Source organism: Coturnix japonica, chromosome 6, assembly GCF_001577835.2.
Source record: "Coturnix japonica isolate 7356 chromosome 6, Coturnix japonica 2.1, whole genome shotgun sequence".
In the NCBI taxonomy this organism is placed as follows: Eukaryota; Metazoa; Chordata; class Aves; order Galliformes; family Phasianidae; genus Coturnix; species Coturnix japonica.
The window spans coordinates 24,462,162-24,481,540 of record NC_029521.1 but is presented as its reverse complement, the minus strand read 5'-3'; the positions used below and the strand labels follow the sequence as shown (position 1 = coordinate 24,481,540).

At 37.8% G+C, this 19,379-nt stretch overlaps 1 protein-coding gene across 1 annotated transcript in view; it reads right to left on the bottom strand.

Annotated features, from left to right (window-relative positions):
• The window catches only part of NHLRC2 (NHL repeat containing 2), a 34,482-nt gene extending 15,263 nt beyond the window's left edge, over positions 1-19,219 (bottom strand). Inside the window, exons 1-5 of the mRNA XM_015867293.2 lie at positions 19,029-19,219; positions 16,754-16,906; positions 9,364-9,819; positions 7,583-7,704; positions 6,377-6,506 (exon numbers count right to left, since the gene is read on the bottom strand). Coding sequence (XP_015722779.1) covers positions 6,377-6,506; positions 7,583-7,704; positions 9,364-9,819; positions 16,754-16,906; positions 19,029-19,191 — 1,024 coding nt within the window. The 5' untranslated portion in view covers positions 19,192-19,219. The remainder of the gene's footprint in view (positions 1-6,376; positions 6,507-7,582; positions 7,705-9,363; positions 9,820-16,753; positions 16,907-19,028) is intronic.
• Positions 19,220-19,379: the final 160 nt, after the last annotated feature.

Below are 19,379 nucleotides of genomic sequence, written 5' to 3'. Positions count from 1 at the left end.
AACCATTTTTTGTTAATCACACAGTGGCCCTGACAGTACAGAGTTTAATGTTACGTGTTCTGAAATTAAAACAATCATAAAAACCTCAGGCTCTTATTTGAGGATAAAGCAGCACCACTGTCATCCTTGTGCTGTTCTTGCAGGAGGAGGGAACCGGGGAGAACTTCTTGCTGAAGTTAGGATAATGCCAACATTACCATAACTCCTTATCATCCTTGACTGGAAAGAATTTATTTGTAAAGAATTTATTATAAAACAACATAAAAGAACAAAGGAACTCTTTTACATTTATTCAATTAAGCACCACATTCCGAACTATCTCAAGCTGCTTTAAAAATCCAGTGTAGTTTCTCCTTATTAGGGTATGTACTTTCTTATCTTTAGTGCTGCCTGTATCAAAGCGGAGTATGGCTTACTAAAGTGATATACTCATGTTATAAAGATTCACCAATAATAAACTAGAGCTCTGAATGCATTTGTGTGACGTGGTATATAATATTTCAGTGCTTTTTAAGTTCCTGAGTCTGCCTGTGCTATATATCTGTGTTTTAAGAACTCATAATCCTGTTTGTACATACACTCTGTTTTAAATGGTTGAGGAATACTGCTGACCTTTTTAAGACACTGATCTGAACACACCAAACGGACTATCTTCTGAGAAGAGATTCCATTCCCAGGCCTACCACACACTACTTCCAGTTGCCTGTCTGGGGACTTCATGCTTCCTTCCAGCCTGTGAATTAAAAGTCTGGAAATCAAAGTTACAGCTCACAGCTGGCACCATTGATGTTTTCTAAATAGACTGAAGTTTAAAAATATGATCCGTGTCAAGTAATTTTATCTTTAAAAAATTCAATAGTAACAAAGAAGATTGTTGGTACACTCATCTTGTGCAAAACCCCAGCAGGCATAAATGGCTGATCAATGGCCCCCTCCCCTTACAGACACATATGCTGCATATGTATGCGTGTGGATGTAAGTCTTGTCCCCATTTAAGCCAGTGGAAGTTTAGCAAACTAAATTCAAATCTGACTTGGACAAATCTGACTGACTTGGAAAGTGTTTCAGTATAAAACCAGGCCAGTTCAGAAGTCACTCATCCTGACCCTAACACGCTCATCAAAGCCTCTCTAAGGTTTCTCAAGGATGTTTATTTTCAGCGGATCTTCATCTGGAACTGAACATCAGAAACAGTATCCAATAGCTAAAAGTGTTCAAGAATCTGACAAACAGTTTTAACATCTTTCTAATTCACAAACAAGACTTATACACTGCAGAAGGAAGAAACTGCGTAAGAAACCATATTTACAGGTACAAATATCATACTTTATATATACAGAGGGCACTGAAAAGTCATGGAATTCAAGATATTACTGAGTCTGACATCTGTTCAGATGATATCTGCTAAACCAAATATTTCCTTTACTATAGAAAATCATCATCATGCATTCTGTCAAGTTTTAGAGAAGTCTCAATAGAAAATAAGTCTGTCAAATGAAGTTATATAGGATTACTGCCGGAAATCCAGTCACAACTCCCATTCAGATATTATCAAAGGCATGTTATACTAATATCAGTATCAAATTTCTTGCCCTAGATCTACAGTGAATATGTAAAATATTACTAAAGTCTATTGGTATTACTATTCAGCAATACCATAAACTCTTTAATCGCTTAACAACCATTTACAAATGGATTTAGGATCTAGTCTGAGAAGTGAAGAGAGACACAGCAGTCTCATGTCAGCAATGTTTCTAATGTGACTTTTTGTGCCACTCATGCCCACGGGGGCAGATGATGCCCAAAGCTGGGTGTAAGTATCCCTGAGCTTGTATTCTGTATTGGAAATACCTGAAGAGATGAGAAGGCCTTTTGCATTTCAACTGAGTCCACACTGATACATCATGCAGTCATATCATATATGTAAAATACATTTAGAGCAATTCAAATTTCAGTTATTAAGGAAAATGATTCCTAATTAAAGCCTGATGATCTCATTAAGGAGCCCTTTAATCTTCATCCGTAACCAAGGAAAATTCCTTTCACAAGACAGTGGAGGCTGGAGCCTCAGTGCCAGAATGAAACCAAACTGGAAGGGAAAAGAAAACTGACATAAAGAAAAATATGCTTCCAAGATAGAGATAGTTCAGACACAGTTCACCATTTAGTGTTAATTACATATAGCTGAAGTGATTATTGCTTTATTGCACTTTTGTTTGTAAAATTGGGGGAGAAATGCTAGGAGTAATTCAGAAAAAAAAAACCAAAGAGTATTTCCTTGGGAATGCGTTTGTAATAAATGATTGTCAAGTGGAAACGCCAGAAAAAACTGTACATACTTTTTCCTTTTAAGGGCTATAAAGACTGTACCCGTCTTATAAGGTATGGTACTTCCATTTAAATAATATCTATGTAAATCCCACATTGGCTTAACAATTTCCAGTTAGTTTACTGAAAGTGTGGTCAACACTGTGCTTGGGAGGATCTATAAATAGGATACAATCATACAACTTAAGTCTGGATTTTGGAATGTGAAACACACAGTTATGTCACCAAGCGCAGGTCATTGTCCTTCTCCCAGCAAGAATGCAGCTATCAAGAACATTTCACACTCAGATCAACTGTGCATTTAAGCATCACTTGCTTTCAACACCCATTGAGTAAAAATAGAAGAGGACAACAGAGAAAGCTAAAAAAGCACACAGTAATTTAATAATGTATTTTTAAGCTGCTGGCCTTTCCCCTGTATTGTCTACTTCCTGCATAATCTAAGTCAATTCAAATTCCAGAACCACTTTCACCAACAGAATTTAATCCAGGGAGTTCATTCAAGACTTTCAAAAGGGGAGGGCAAAACAGAAGTTTAACATCAAGTAAAGATGGCAGGGAAGAATACTGACTATCTGAATCCCAGCACGATGTTTGTCTTAACCCTCCTACCTTAGAAAGACATTTTTATCACCTTTCTATTAAGAGGTATTTCAGTCACTTAAACTTTTTGCCTCAAGTTTCAGCATCTGTATAAAATGGGAAACAGAAGCTTGTTATCTCAGAAGTATTGTCAGGATGGCTGAATACAGTACAATAGTAGCATCTGCTCTGAAGATGAACTTACTTATGCCCTTGTTAACTTTTCCTCTCAATATTTTTCTCTTCAAAAACATATAGAACGCAAATTCTATCACACAGAACTATCTACCAGTGGGGATACATCTGGTTTTGATAAGGATGACATTATATCCTATCAGGTCTTTGGCTCTGCACACCTGATTAAATGAGTACTTGACCCTTATGGATACAGATTTCCAAAAATGATCACAAACCACAGTACTGAACTGCACTTGGGATTAACAAGTCTCACTCTTAAGTATACTGGGAGGTGAATTAACACAAAAAAAAGTCATTTGCTGAAACCGTTTCCTGTATTGTCACAACAGATGTCAGCAACAGATTTGACAACTTCAGTGGGCTCTGAATCAGGCTTAATGTCGTCTGGAATCCATGAGACAACTGAAATGTTACAACTAAGCTTTATATTTACTTCACACCTTTGTGCCTACTGCCTCAAAGTGATAATGACTTTTGAACGCAGAGTTGGAGGATTAAGTGGGGGCTTCTCTTGGTTCTTTGCACGGCACCTTTTATTTAGACGACGATATGAATTTAAGTTCACAACAAACAATACATTAAAAACTTATGAAGCAAACAGTGCTGTCTTTAAACTGATCAATACTTACACTAAACGTTATGTAGGAGGAGAAGATATGATTGATACAGGGAAAATATTAATCTCTCAAGACATAACCTTTCCCTCTGACACCCTGCAAAAGGTCAGCAGAAGCTGTTTAATACTGCTTTCATCTCATGTTTTGATTAGTATGGCTTTGGGCATTGAAAGGAAACTCACAGCAGCATCACTTGTTTAATAACTGTAATATCCATAAATCTACATTCTGAAAAAAAAAATAAAAATGTTTCTTGTACACTTTGAATTACATAGATCTATGGAAAATAGAGAAATATGAATCTATTTCCCATATGCCATTCCAGTACTGGCAAAAGTCAGAATTATAAATGACAAAATTTGGAATACTGCACCTTAAGCTTTTCAAACACATATAAACTCCCACAGCTTGCAGCTACGTTACAGAAATAAGCACTACTGTGCAGATGCAAACAAAAGTCATTTGGGAAACTGATTAATCACTTCATTAACAGATACGGGAAAAACAGTTCTGAGAACTTGTAGACAGCACAGTGAGAGTCACCAACTGAAGTCTGTGTTTCTGCTCAGAGACAGCTCTCTATTTAGTAGAGACTTCCAATAGAGGTTATTCATATGGGTTTACCAAATAACATTCACATCCCATCCCATTCTAACCGACCTTATGAGAATATCCTACTATGTTCAAGTGACTTGCATTAACAGAACAACTCTGACAAACTCTACCCAATGAGTTTTTTAACAAACCTAAGGAAAAAACAAAACAAAACAAAAAAGCTCCCTGTAGCTCATGACTGTATCTATGCCATAAGGCATATGTGCTGCAAACTACAACACACAGTCCTGGCTCCTTGTGCACAATCTGGTTGTTTTTGTGCTTCATCTTCACACAGCATTACAGCGAGCATCACTCATTCACTTGTTCAAAACTCCTCCAATTCTTCTTGAAAATGGTGACTTAATTGCAATTTTGGTCCCCTGAAAACATTCCAATTTCTATGGCACTCCCAAAAATACAGCACATGCACCAAGAATAAGTAAGCACTTTTACCAGCTGCTCATCAGTGCTGTCTATATTTTGATAAATTTCATTTTAGTCCAGTAAGCTAAATCCCCTAGAAAGACTCCCTAAGCCTGAAACATAGAGATTGCTGCACAGAATTCAATTCCAACTACATGTTTTGAACTTCATTTGACGAATCTAATGAAATAAATGAGACACCATAACATGAGGTATCAGAAACACCTTTCAAGAAAGCCGCTTTGAGAAGACCAGCCCAAGGCTGCTGCTCTGACATGCAAGGCTGTTTCAAGAGACTCTTGCAGGAGCAGCAGCGGAAGGAAATGAGGCAGTTGTCTGCAAGACATGCTCAGCTCAAGGAACATGGGAGAAAGCTGAAGTAGGTGAGCATGGACTGGGATGCAGCCTGGGATGGTGAAAAGGAGCCTTCAGTTTTGTTTTACGCCATTTTCTGAGAGCTGTTATCATAAATGCCAACGACATACTCCAAGGAGAACAGACAGCAAATCCTCCACACTCTACCACTGACTTAAAGAGGCTTCAGGAAGTGATCTAGTTCATTACCCTTCTTGGGTAATCATTCACAGCAATCCAAATCTGGTGAGATCCTCTTTCAGCTTTCCTTAAGTAAGATTCCATAGGACCCTTCATCTGTAAGGGTCAAGGACACTGTTAAACATAAAACTGATGCTTGTGGCTTACTTTAGTAGTCAAGGCTGTTGGCAGTATACTGTATATAGTGACAGTGTATTTGTACACTATGACTATTATACAATCAGCATTCATGAACTAGCTACATGTTACCTGAAACTAAATTGGAGTGATTTCTCCTCCCTGGTGCAAAGGTTTTATGCCACAGACAATCATTTTGCTATCATTAAGGAACTTGCATTTACAAGCTCTAATCATACTGAAATGGAAACATAAGAAAGGAGAATACTAACTCCTAGTTAATAACATTTAAAAACATGGCAGTTATGTGATCTCAGGCTCAGGAGTGCATTAAGTTGATCAGGAAAGAAAACCACTTAAATCCTCAGAAGATGATTTTTTGCATGCTGTCTTGCAAAGCCTTCATTACTATCCCCTGATGCTTGGAAGGTGTTTTCTGAGGTGGTGTTCTTCTATCTGTTTGAATCTATCATGACCTCTTAGTCTAACAATGTCATGTCATCTAAACAGGAATAAGCAGAAGTCATCAGATAAAAGTTATTTCCTAAACTCAAATATTTACAAGTGGCGAGATGTCCATACAGGCAAAGAAAGGATCTTCAGACAATGTCCACTTCCTGTACAATGCAGCCACTTCTTCAGTCATCCTGCCATAAAGCACTGGCTTAGCAAAGGCAATCACTGTTTCCTTCCGCATTTTGACTGAGTAAATACCTAACTTTCTACGAAAGACTTTTTCTTCAGAGAACTTAACAGCTCACATTATTTCAGGATTCACATCAGAAATTTACACTCAGCTGATAATGGTGGTAATTATACAGATGAAACCACCAGTTTTTAGACTCAATTATAAAGTATATCTTACCATTTCATGTTTCAGGTTCCTACTGTAACAGAAATACATTAAGCAAACACCCATGCATGGGAGATTTTGTTAAAAAGCTCAATTGAAACTGCACCTGAACTCCCGAAGACCACATCCCATGGGGAGCTGATAGGCTGTTCTTCTCCTTTTGCTCCACCTTCTTTATCAACACCTTGGATCCCAATTCCTGCTACAGTGGTCACAATTTCTAATTCCAGGTCAATCTGTAAGAAGTAAAATTATATATGCTAAATATACAACAGCAACCATAGATAATAGAAGTAATACAGATAATCTGAGATAGCTATGTAAAAAATGGAGTATCTTTGCAAGTAAAACTCAGATCCTAATAAATTTCAGGTATTTGCTTATGAAGGAAAATTGTTAATCTGACCATAATACTTTCTGCTGGCGGTAGGAGGGTAAGGCAGCAGGGAAAACAACTGACTGCATTTCCTTGCAGATGCACCAAAAATTAACACTCATTTGGTCAGCAGTTTTAGAAGAAAGCATTAGAATTTGCTAGAGAAGTGATGACAGATGGACAGTGGATATGGATATTTTAAACTTCTAAAGGAATATGCTATAAAAGCTCAGATATTGTAAAATTATTTCTTATCATTAGATAAAATAATCTATACAAAGGAAATTACTGTTGCAATTCACTTCATGCCTTGGAGGAAAAAATATATTTTAGTTCTGCAACTTAAATCTATTTATTTTTCCTTCCCCCTTTGTTTATATTCTAAGTGACTTCTAATATCTCTCTTTTAATAACAAGGTAATATGATATTGCTTCAGCAAACTTCTCGTTATTCTAAGTTTGGCCTCACTGGGTTTGAGATCCAACTTCAATTAAATATTAACAGCAACGTTTTCTATGTGCTAAAAACTTGCAAGTGTTAAACAGAAAAAAAAAAACCCACACGGATCAAAGCAGACTGTAGACCCAAACATTTGGATATCCACCAAACAGTAGGAATACAATAACTTCTGATAAGAATCTTCCACAACTGGAAGTGAAACAAAAACCACTTGTGCTTCCAGCACTAAGAATAGTTATTTCTTATAACAGGAAAGTAAGAGTTACTAGAAGCAGTGCATAGTTTCATTTGAAAGGAAGTACCAAAGATATATGCAGCCCTTTATAAAACCACCATTCAAAGGCCTTTTTTAGGAAGATACTAGGCCAAATTTCTTTCTTGATATTGAGAGTATCTGTAGAATAAGACACTTGATATAAATTTTCGAGTAAGTAGGGCAAGGCACAAGAGATTAAATTTTCATATGGAAAAATTACCTTTCTAATTAGATGATTTTCTGTATCAGCCACGTAAATAACATTATTTTTTATAGCAACGCCTTGTGGTGAGTTGAAAGCTGCCTCTGAAAATCTGCCATCTTTTCTTCCACTGTTTGGACCTATAAATGAATCAAAGCAAACTCAAAATTAATTTTAGAAAAAGAAAGTGGAAAATAAACGGTCTGTTTAAAGCTGTAAGATAATCACATATTCTAAAAGATGCTTCCATGTTGCCTTGTAGAGTTCACATTACGTACATTTTTTAAAGCCTCATTTTAATCACTGTGATGCGTCATTGCTACAGCCTGATACTAAGTTCTGAACTCATTCTCCGCGAGTTCTCCACATCTTTAAGATTATCTCTCAGAGAAAAGTCTTAGTAGGGTTCTACATTGCTCCAGTTGCATTTTGCTGAGAGACAAAAGTAACTGCACAAGACAACACCCAAAAACTCTAAAACTTTATTCCTAATTACATCAAAGCAAGTCAGCAGCAAGGACTGCACATTTCAACCTCAATTCCATTTCACTGGTTTCAATCTTACTGTAAATATAATGAAACCAGTATTTCACTAGCAGCACTTCCTCATTACTAATAATAAACTTAGCAAAAAGATGCCATGCAAGAAATCACATGGAAGAACAGTGAGAATGATGGAGTGACAGCCTTCTGCATAGCACAGTGAAGAAATAGGGAGAATGTGACCTCGATAAAACAGTATCAGTGCAAGGATGGTATTTCAGATGGAGTAACATTTAAAGTGCATAAGCACTGTGTGTCAGCAGAAGACATTTAGATTCATGAGTTACGTGCGCAAGATGATGTATGATGCAAATATAGCAATTTCAACCTTTGTGCATGCTCACATTTATTACTGTATTATCAACTCAATTACACTATTTTCTGCCCACGGAATCATTTAACTGCGTCACTAAAATACACAGACTTTTATGACTTACTGCTGGAATACAATTCAGACATGAGCAAATATGAAATACTGGGGTGTGTTGGATTTCAGTAGTCCCCTTGTAACTAGGACACAGCACAGCACAGAGAGCCATCAGGAACTGAGGTACCAACTCAGAGATTAGGACACTTCCCTCCAAGCTGCTCTTTACTGAACATCCCAGAACACTGATGGGTACTTTGCTGGCAGAGACTTCAGCTCACATACAGAACAGAAGCCAAACTGTCTGACTTTTGTCATAATAAACCCTGTTTGTGTTTCTTGTAGAAGAGCACTGGGACTGATACTTTGACCAAGGTTCACTTGGATCATGACTCAGCGCAGTTTGTGCCGCTGGTATAGGGAGTTTAATGATCCCACTGAGTGGTGCTCTTCATTCCAAAACAAACAAAATGCACCCCTGAAACACACCACCACCGTAATCCAGTGTTCTCTTTTTCCTCTTGGAAAGGGAAGCATTCTTATCTCTTTTCCCTATCTTGCTGCCAGATGTAAATATAGATCACTTAAATCTAAATGCATTTGAGGCTCTTTCAGAAGAAAGAAAAACTGTATTTTTTTGGCTGTCACATAAAAATAAAGAACTTAGTTAATGAAACAAAGAAAAAAACATTAGAGACAACTCAACCAGTTGCATAAGAGTTTCTCATTGATAGTACTACGCTTTATCCCTCCCATGTCCAGTAAAAGTGTTTTTCTAGGAAAAAAAACCGTTCTACCAATGCTTATGAATCACCAGGTCATAGGAGCACCACAGAATGTAGTCCACCCCCGAGCAAAAAAGTCCATAACAAAATTTACATAACCTTACCTCCAATAGTGTGTAGAATTTGCCCATTTTTCAGAGTGACCAAAATCCTGTGATGTCCAGTGTCAGCTATCACCAGCCTTTCTCCTGATTTATCTACTGTCACTTTGCCAGGAAACAGCAGAGGAGAAGGTGGGAGGGAGTCTTTGTACAGCTTTATTCCAATACTGTTATCTTTAATTTGTCCTCTCTCCTTGTAGAATTTCAGTGTTATTGAAGTAAATAAAAACAACTTCTCTTTGTGCCCTTCTCCAACAAGCGAAAACAGCATGTTTCCACGAGGTCCAAGAATGACCAGAGTTGGCCAACAGGACACTTCTAGTTCATGCCACAGTGTTGCGTCTGCATCGTTTACAACAGGGTGGCCAATATCGTACCTCAAAACTGCACTCTTAATGTTATCCAGAACTTTTTCGTTTGGAAACTTCGCTGAATGGACACCAATAATAACAAGGCCATCTGAAAGGAGAAGTGAATTATTACATTTAAATATATTTGTATCTCAGTTTAAAAAGTAAAAACAAAGCTCCAAAGTAACTAAGCGCATTTCAGAGTGAAGAGGGTTTAGCAAGTAAAAAGAGTAATATGTCACAAATAGTTCTTAATTTCTTAACCTCTGCATACTAAGGCAGAAAATGCTTTGAAAATAATCATGGGTAAGCTTCAGCAGTTCAAGTGGTATTTTGTTTTCTCAGGTATTCATGATACCTCTTTGGTGTCTGATTCCTTTACATAAATATGGTGTTTACAGAAAATTAATACTTTTCTATTGTAAACCAGGAATCGCAAATATAACACGGAACTTTAAAAAGTAAAGAAATGAAAGGTACAGGCTCTTAAAATCAAAACAGTACCCCGTGTTTTACATAGAGCTGGCAGCACCAGAAACCATGAAAAATATAAGAAGTGTATTAAATCAATTTAATCTTCAATTTTAATCCCTCTTCTTAATGCTTATAACAAAATACCTATATTTGGTTAATAATCATTAGTATAGAGATACTGCACTTGAATTCCCAGCATGAAGGTTCTCTGTAATGTCTTCATCAATGGCACTGATGATAGGTTTGAGTGCACCTTCAGCAAGTCTGCTGAGGCCAAGCTGAGTGGTGAAGCTGACAAATTAGAAGGAAACGATGCCATCCAGAGGGACCTTGACAAACTAATGAGGTTCAACATAGCGAAGTGCAGTGTTCTGCACTAGGGTTAGAGTAACCCCAGATATGTATGCTGACTAGGAGAAGCACACCTTGAGAGTAACCCTGTGCTGAAGGACCTGGGGGTGCTGGTGGATGAAAAACTGAACGTGAGCCAGCAGTGTGTGCTTGCAACTTGGAAAGCAAATGGTATCCTGGCCTGGAGCCCCTACGAAGACAGGCTGAGGGAACTGGGCTTGTTCAGCCTGGAGAAGAGAAGGCTGCAAGGAGACCTCACTGCCACCTTCTGGTATTTAAAAGTGGGCTGCAAAAAGGGGAGTCAACTTCTTATTTGCATAGACAGTGATAGGACAAGGGGGAATGGTTTTAAGCTCAAGGAGGGAAGGTTTAGATTGGATGTCAGTGGGAAGGAAGTTCTTCACAGAGAGAGTGGTGAGGTGCTGGCACAGGCTGCCCAGAGGCTGTGGATGCTCTGTCCCTGGAGGTGTTCAAGGCCATGTTGGATGGGGCCCCGGGTGGCCTGGTCTAGTATTAAATGTGGAGGTTGGTGGCCCTGCCTGTGGTGGGGGGTTGGAGATTCATGATCCTTGAGGTTCCTTCCAACCCAGGCTGTTCTGTGATTCTGTGATTTTATGAAGGTACTGAATAAACACAAAGTAATATAATTCAGCTTGTATACATGGAATAGACAGCATCAGCAATAAATTGATCAGAAAGCACGTAACTGAAATGCTTGTTTATTTTCCCACTTCAGTGAAACTCAAACAGAAAATCTACAGTTCAGAACTCATCAGCTTTTCTCTATGGGACAAAAAAACAAATATACTTCTACTCCATGTAAATAATTTCACCATCAGTCCCAAATTTTGCACCCCCCTACCTACTTAACAGAAAAAGAATGAGGAGCCTTCAGCAAAGTCACTTTTCAGTACCTCCTAGGAGGAGAAAACCTCAAATGCTCTAACAAACAACTCTGGATCTCTTTCAGTGCTTTCAATTATGCCTTCTAGCATAATCTCTCAGAAATTAAATGAGCAATGTACATGACATCAACAACATATTTTGTTTCATTTTGTGCTTAAAGAATGCTTAGCCATAAACATCATGTTGTTACAGTCAAAGTAACTTGTCAAATGTGGGATGATTTAGGTTTTGGGTTATTTTTATTTTAAAATTCAGAGATGCGAGTGAAATAAATGAGACTATCTGAACCATGACATTTGATTAAATTTCAGAACATTCCATTTCTAGAATCTGTTGCTCACAGCCACCATAAAAGAATGAGACACTGAATATCGTTCGTTACTGAAGCCAGGAAGATAATGACAGTAACAACCATGCAGTTGTAGAAAGCTGCAGCACAATAACTTTAAACCCAAACTGCTGATATAATTGAAATCTTAGACATTAACCCTATGCAGTGGAAAAACTAAGTCATATATTGAAGCAGTGATTGAGCACCTGGTAGGAAGGCAGAGCCAGCTCAGGGGAGCTCAGGTGCAAGCAATGCCCCTTAATAACTGGAAGGGGTGGAGCCAGGATCCACCCCTTCCCAGACCTTATTTAAAGGTTGGCCAGGGAGGCAATGCTTGCTGTAGACTATTGTGCACCTGAGGCCTTCTGAAGGTAAGTAAATTCCTTTTATTTCTGTGCCTGCTGCTACATTTGAGTAGAGCCTTATTTGCTACAGCCTGGGATCTTGCTGCTCTGCTGTTCCTATTGCACTTACCACTGTTATACCTGTATTGTATGTATACATATGTATATCTGTGTATTGAAAAATCACCTGTGTTAATGGATATTTCAAGCTTTTTATAATCACAGGTAACTGGTATCATTCTACTACTTTATTGAAAAAATGTTATCAAGTTTTATTTAACCTTATGTCTTAGGTTGAGTAGAGATTCTAAATTAAATAGGAAGGGGGAATACCCTTATGGTTGATATCCTTTTTAGCTAATTTTTCTAAATTAAAAAATATTTTGACAGCAACAAGTTCTTTCTTCTTTTTGCAGTTGTATCTATATAAATAATCAGCATTTATGATTTTTTATTGCTTGCATTCAAATATCTGTAGTGTTTCCTTCTAGTGTTTTTTTATGTCTACAGTGAATTCCTTATTTTTTATCATCAATACAAGTAATATCATAAAAGAGGTGAAAGCTTTGTGACCCTGCAGGTGTCACAGATGAAGAAATTATCCAACCTAAATCCAGTTCTGTTGATGTTTAACTTTAATATACAACTGGTACAGAGCTCTGAAGATCTTAATGAGGTTCTTAAATGACATTTATCTTAAGTTACATCTTGGGTTAATTTGTGCTCCTTCAAATACTGCAGTCAAAAGTGTGTTGTACTACTACAGGCAAAACATTTTAGTTGAATGGCTAATAGATTTATGTAATGAGGGTACAAATTAGAGATTTAAAGGATAAAAGTGGATGTGCAGTGTGATTCTGTAAGGAACTAAGTGCCTTTATTTGGTGTTGAATTGAATATGGTGAAGGTCACTAAATTGGGAAAGACAAATTTCAAATGTTTTCTTAGTGAATTTTCAGTAATACTTTCAGAGCATGAACTGTTCAGTTATTCAAAGCAGCAGATAATTAAAAGACCATTTTGTTCTTCTTTGAGAATAACCATTTGTTACGACAGAATGAAACTTTCCTAACTCCACACAAATTTAATCTGGAAAAGACTACATTTTTAGTCATATTTCATGCAAGTTCATTACTTGTTTTTTCACAAAGTGTTCACCCACTGCATCTGCTACTCTCAGACTACCTAGAAGCACACCTGCAAATCTCTTCTTCCCCTGTTGCTCAGTGGTTACTTTGTTTAAATATACTTTTTGCAGAAATGCCAAACCTTTTTCTCCTTATTTTCTTTAAGAATCTCTACAACTCAGCAGATATTAAGCCATCATGTTTCTTAAAGCTTTGCAGCATAACCCTATCTATGTTACCAACCCAGTGTTTTATTTCTAAATCTATCATTGTTTTCTTCTTGGCCTACATGACCACGTATGTAATGGAATGTGCATTTAGCTTGCTCTATTCTACAATGCCCAAATGCTACCTTAGGGAAGCATTACTGATGTGAAGAATTCTGCTCTACTTTGCTTCTAATACCTGTGTTGCAGTTTGGTTTTGGTTGATTGTTTGGGTGGGGCTTTCTGTGTTTTTTCAAAGCTTTAAAGATTAAACCAATATATAATATGGATTACTGAACAGCTGTGTTACTGCAAATAATGCAGCAAAAATATTATGGTGTACAAAACCAGACTGTAAATAATCCCCTTCTACAAAAGAATAAGCATTCTAGTGTGCATTATGGCTGTCTGACACCTGCTCCAGGAAATAAATTTTCTGCAGCAATGCACATTGCATTGCTAGCACTTGATGAATGATCTCTAAAAATGGAGGGCTGCCAGAGCTGTTATTGTTTTGGCAGTGTAACTCATTTTTTATTTCAAGTAAATTATCTTGATGGTTTTGTGTCAGAAATGTAAGAAAGGGTATTATTTCCTGACTTTTAAACAGTTAGATTATTGAGCTCAGAAGAGTTTGTTTCCTTCTAAGAACAAAACAAAGAAATCAATTTAATCTCTAACTTGCTTTTTATTTGTTTACAAAGAAATTGAGACGTATTTTTTTCTCTTTTGGCTCTTCTCCTCAGCTGTAAAACAGTATTAATAGGGAAGAACAGCATCTGGAGGAGTGGTAATATCTCTGGAAGAGAACAAGGAAGGGTGAAGCTCTGTACGTGAGCTGCATAAAACAAGTTCATGGACAGAGAATCAAGAAAGCCAAAGAAATCATATTATTGTTGCCAATGCAGTAAGCATGGCATGTTGCAGTGTGAGACAACTCAAATTCTAGTATCATAAACTGATAAACTCTGAACAGCAATTTAAACATTTTCACTGTAATAAGATCAGTAGTAGTGTTTATTTCCTCCATAAAAAATATCATTAAGGCTGGAAGGATAATTTCTTTGATACCTATACCGCACAGACACATCATAATACTCCTTCATGAAGAAAACTTCTGTGGAAACAGATGCTACACCATGATACAAGAAAATGCACACCATTTAAAACACTATTTGAAGGATTATAACAGAGCATAACACTGGAGTTATGCCAAGCTATTTCTGAATATTAAAAAGTACTCCCTCTTATAGAAGTAATTTCTGGACTGCTGATAACATGAACTGGATATGCACTGGGGTTTAAAATAACTTTCTGAATGCCACTTGAAGAACAGAAATAGCTCCACTGAAGATAGCAACAAGAACAGATCAGATAAAGACGCTAGGCGATATTTAATCCTATGGAAAGCAGTCTTTACTTTGAGACAAATCTCAAGTTCCAGAACTGTCCGCAAAGATATATTTGATGGCTTAGGATCACCTTAAAACTTTTAGATTCTTGTTTAGATGTCTTAAATCTGATGCCTCTATTACTGAAGTTTCTACATTCTCTCAGTGAGACAGGATTTAAACCACGTGGGCAAAAAAGTAATTAGAATGAGAAAAATTATGCACAAAAAGATGTTGCTGCAAATTATATCAATATTAAGGTTTGTTCTCAGCTATGCAGAAACATGGAGGCAGTGTTCTTTTAGCTATTCTAATAACAGATTAAGACCCAAATGCACTATAAAATAGATAACTTTCCTAGAGTAAAGTATTTTTCTCTCTGAATAACCTGCTGGATGAGGACTCTTCTGCTACTGTAGCTTACTGTAAACATGTAAATGAAATGTGTATGTAAAATACTGTAGGGTTTTTTGTAGTTATGAGGTGAGAGATGGGGGAACCAACCCAAGTGAAAGTGAATCTGTCCCCCATTATCCTGAAGGGGCAATGGGCTTCCATTAAGTAAAGATGGCAGTAGATTAAAATGGAATGAAATTCTGCCATCAGGGTGAATGCTAAAGAAGTTTATATCTTAGTATCCTTAAAGTATTTTTGCTTTGCCCAACATTCCTTCTTTGTCAGTCTTACTCTTCCAGCCTTTTTCTCACGTTTCTCAAGCTGGCTTTTCCTCTCATCTCTTATTGACTGGTAACTTTTATCTCCTACATGCTTGCTCTCATTTCTATTTATTTTTTTCACTTCCTTCCTGAGTGTCTTTTCCCAATCTCCAGTTCTTCTATAGCTCAAATCTAAGTGCCTCCTTCACAAAAAAGCTATGAAAATGTTACTTCAATGATGTTTGTCATAGCAAATTATTATACCAGTTCTCAAATTTCTTCAAAGGAAACAGTTAAAATTTTTCAAGGCAGGTAAATTATTCTATTTCAATCTTTTGTAAAGCACTATTTAAACCTAGAATATATGAGTTAACTAACTGAATGAACTTTTAATTTCAAAGATACTGTCATCTGTTTTTCCAATGAAAACAGGAAACATGAAAATGCTGCAAAATGAAAATCAAATCAGAAATGCTAATGTAGAATCAAAAGAGTAAACACTATAAGGTAATGTAATTTTTACTGTTAGTCCTTAAAGTATTTTATTGAATGAAAGTAACACTTTTTTTTTATCCACTTGGTTGATCTGCTGAAACATATACAAGTTAACTTAGTAGCTGATATGTTCCTGCGTAGAAATACCTCTCTGACAAGTCATCAGAATGATGAGAGACTAAATTTGAAATAGTAATTACCCTGGATTTTCATTCAGTCAGAGAGAGATGGGCTTTATTTCAGATGTGGACTTAGAATCTTTAAGAGCTTAATCCCTTCTCTCTGGATAGATGGCTACTAATTGAAAACAAGATGATGCAAAAAAAATAAATAAATCCTAAACCAAATTTTAATGTATTTTTATTTCAATTAGAAAGGAAAAAAATAAGACTAAACTAGTCTACCACTTGCACAATGTCCTGCCCAGAGTTCATCTGTAAGGTAAATGTGCATACAGCAACTCTGAGCCTGTAACTTACATCCATGCATTTTGCAAACGGCCCTATGAGGATATCAGATTCATGCTTCAAGCACATATAGTGTCTTCTGTGCCTGTGCAGTTAAAGAAACACTGCATTTAGCCCCACCTAAAAATGTGATGAGAGTACAGCCAGTAACCTTTGTCAGGCTACTTAAAAGATTAGAAGACACTTTTAGGCATCCCTGAAATGCTGCCAGCTGTTTAGTAACTGAAGTGACTCAGCTACTCCACCTGCAACACTGCCAGGAAATTCTATTCTGTGCTGGCCAAAGCTCTTTTACCTTTATCAGAGTACTGGTGCTCTAATTCATGGAGATCAGGCAGCAGGTGCAAGCAATTGATGCAGCAGTAAGTAAAGAAATCCAACACCACAACTTTTCCACAAAGGTCTTTGTGAAGAGAAATGGGACCTTCAGTGTTTAGCCACTGTAGATCTGCACAGAGAACAGAGAGAGCCAGTTAGAGGAAGGGTAGGGAAAGGAAGACGCTTGTACCTAACTGGTATGTGAACATACAACATTCCTCATACATTTTACTTCAGGCAAACAACCCCTCCTCTTTCCACCAAGCAGAAAAGCAAAACAGAAGTCTTATGCTTATCAAACTCACCCTTATAATACACAAATATTCAAAATTACTAAAGGAAATTTTTATGAAATTTAATATAACATTGAAAGTACAACTTGCATAGTTCAGTAAGTACCTTTTTAATTAACAGAAGATGTAAGCTGCTGAACAATTTCCATATATTTCAAAATCTATGTTACTCAACATGTAACAACATCATCGTAGGTATTAACGACAACTTATTTAATAATTCATGGAACTCTTCATTTTACAACATTTTTGTAAATAACTATTTCCAGGAATGAAATGAATTTTTGCCTTTTTAGTTTTGTTCTTCATTTTGAACAGTTTGAAATGACATATGAAGTATTTCTTCCCAGGTGACAGAACTGTAACCCTTTCAGACAGAGGTGGAAGTACACTTGGATACTTATTCATCTACTTGATCTGAAAAATGAAGGCAATGCTTTCTCGCTGGTAACTGATATTACTCTGATTCTGGTATTGAGATACGAATGTCCTACATAACTGTTTGCCACTCAGTGCTTTTTGGGGGAGGAAAAAGGGGAGGAAAACAGATGTGATATGTTATAAAGTCAAACTCAAATCTTAAATGACTTTAAGTGCACAAATGTACTAAGAATAATCTGAAAATAGTCAGAACCTTCACCCCATCAGTTTCAGCAAACCATGAGCTCAGTGTTCCAGAAGGCGCTGCTAGTCAACTCAGCAGATTTGTTTTCTGCTTCACTATGAGGAAGTTTGGCCCCTCTCTGTACTGTATATGTGAATATATATGAATATATAATCAATGTGAATGTACACATATGCAGACTTGAAAATTTATTTTCAGTTCATGCATTTCCACAGTACATGAGTGAGGCTTTATATTCTGCTTTTTAGAAGACTAGATTGCTTTAATGGCATTACTCCCCTTTTCACTAGAATCACAGAATGACCCAGGTTGGAAGGGACCTCAAGGATCATGTAGTTCCAACCCCCCTGCCTGGCAGGGCCACCAAACATCCACATTTACTAGATCAGGTTGCCCAGGGCCCCGTCCAACCTGGCCTTGAACACCTCCAAGGACGGGGCATCCACAACCTCACTGGGCAGCCTGTTCCAGGGCCTCACCGCTCTCCTAGTAAAGAACTTCCCCCTAACATCCAACCTAAATCTTCTCTCTTTTAACTTAAAACCATTTCCCTGTGTCCTGCTATTCTCAGCCCTTTCCAAGAGTTTACTCCCCTCCTGGCAGTAAGTTCCCTTCAGGTATTGAAAGGCTGCAATGAGGTCATCCCGCAACCTTCTCTTCTCCAGGCTGAACAAGCCCAACTCCCTCAGCCTGTCCTCATAGGGGAGGTGCTCCAGCCCCCTGATCATCTTTGTGTCCCTCCTCTGGACCCTTTCCAAAATCTCAATGTCTTTTTTGTACTGAGGGCTCCACACCTGGACACAGTACTCCAGATGGGGCCTCACAAGAGCAGAGTAGAGAGGGGCGATCACCTCCCTATCCCTGCTGACCACCCCTCTCCTGATGGAGCCCAGGATCCCATTTGCTTTCTGGGCTGCCAGAGCGCACTGCTGGCTCATGTTGAGTTTCTCATCTATCAGGACCCCTAGGTCTTTCTCTGCTGAGCTGCTCTCAAGGACCGCTCCTAATCAAAATATCTTCCCTTAAAGCATATTGGAAATAAAAAGTGTTGGCTACTTATTTCATTTCATCTCTAGAGACAAACATAAGCACTGACAAAATATAGAAACTAAGAGATTAGCAATAAAAATTCATCTTGAGGCCAAATCCAGACAGTCAAATTATTCAGAGATTAAAAGCCACAATTCACTCCTATGCTGTGTATGATGTTAATCCTGTATTTCATCTGTTTGATTCTTTGCCTTGTAGCCCCTCATCTCTCACAGCTCCTGTATCACTAAGGCCACAAACACCCAGAGCAGGGTTTGCAAGATGAACAATTTGCCTCCACCCACCTCCGCCGAGCTCGGGAGCCGTCAGGTCCCGCTCCCTGCTGTCCATTTTCTTCAGGTACTGGTAGACCAGGTTCTCCTTCTCCTGCGGGCTGTCGGCATCGAGCAGCGCATACTCCAGCTGTGTCTGTGAGGGCAGCAGCCCCGCCAGCCCCTCCGCCGCCATGACACCCCCCGCCAGAGCCCGCCGCTGTGTACTATCCTTGCTCTTCGCTGCAGCACATTCGGCCCGGGAGAGAAAAGCTGTAATTAAAACGAAGCAAAAACAAGCAATAAAAACGGTAAACGTAAACACACAGAAACTCGTCTTTCCTAAAGGAAGTGTCTTTAAAATTCATTTCTCATTTTGACCCG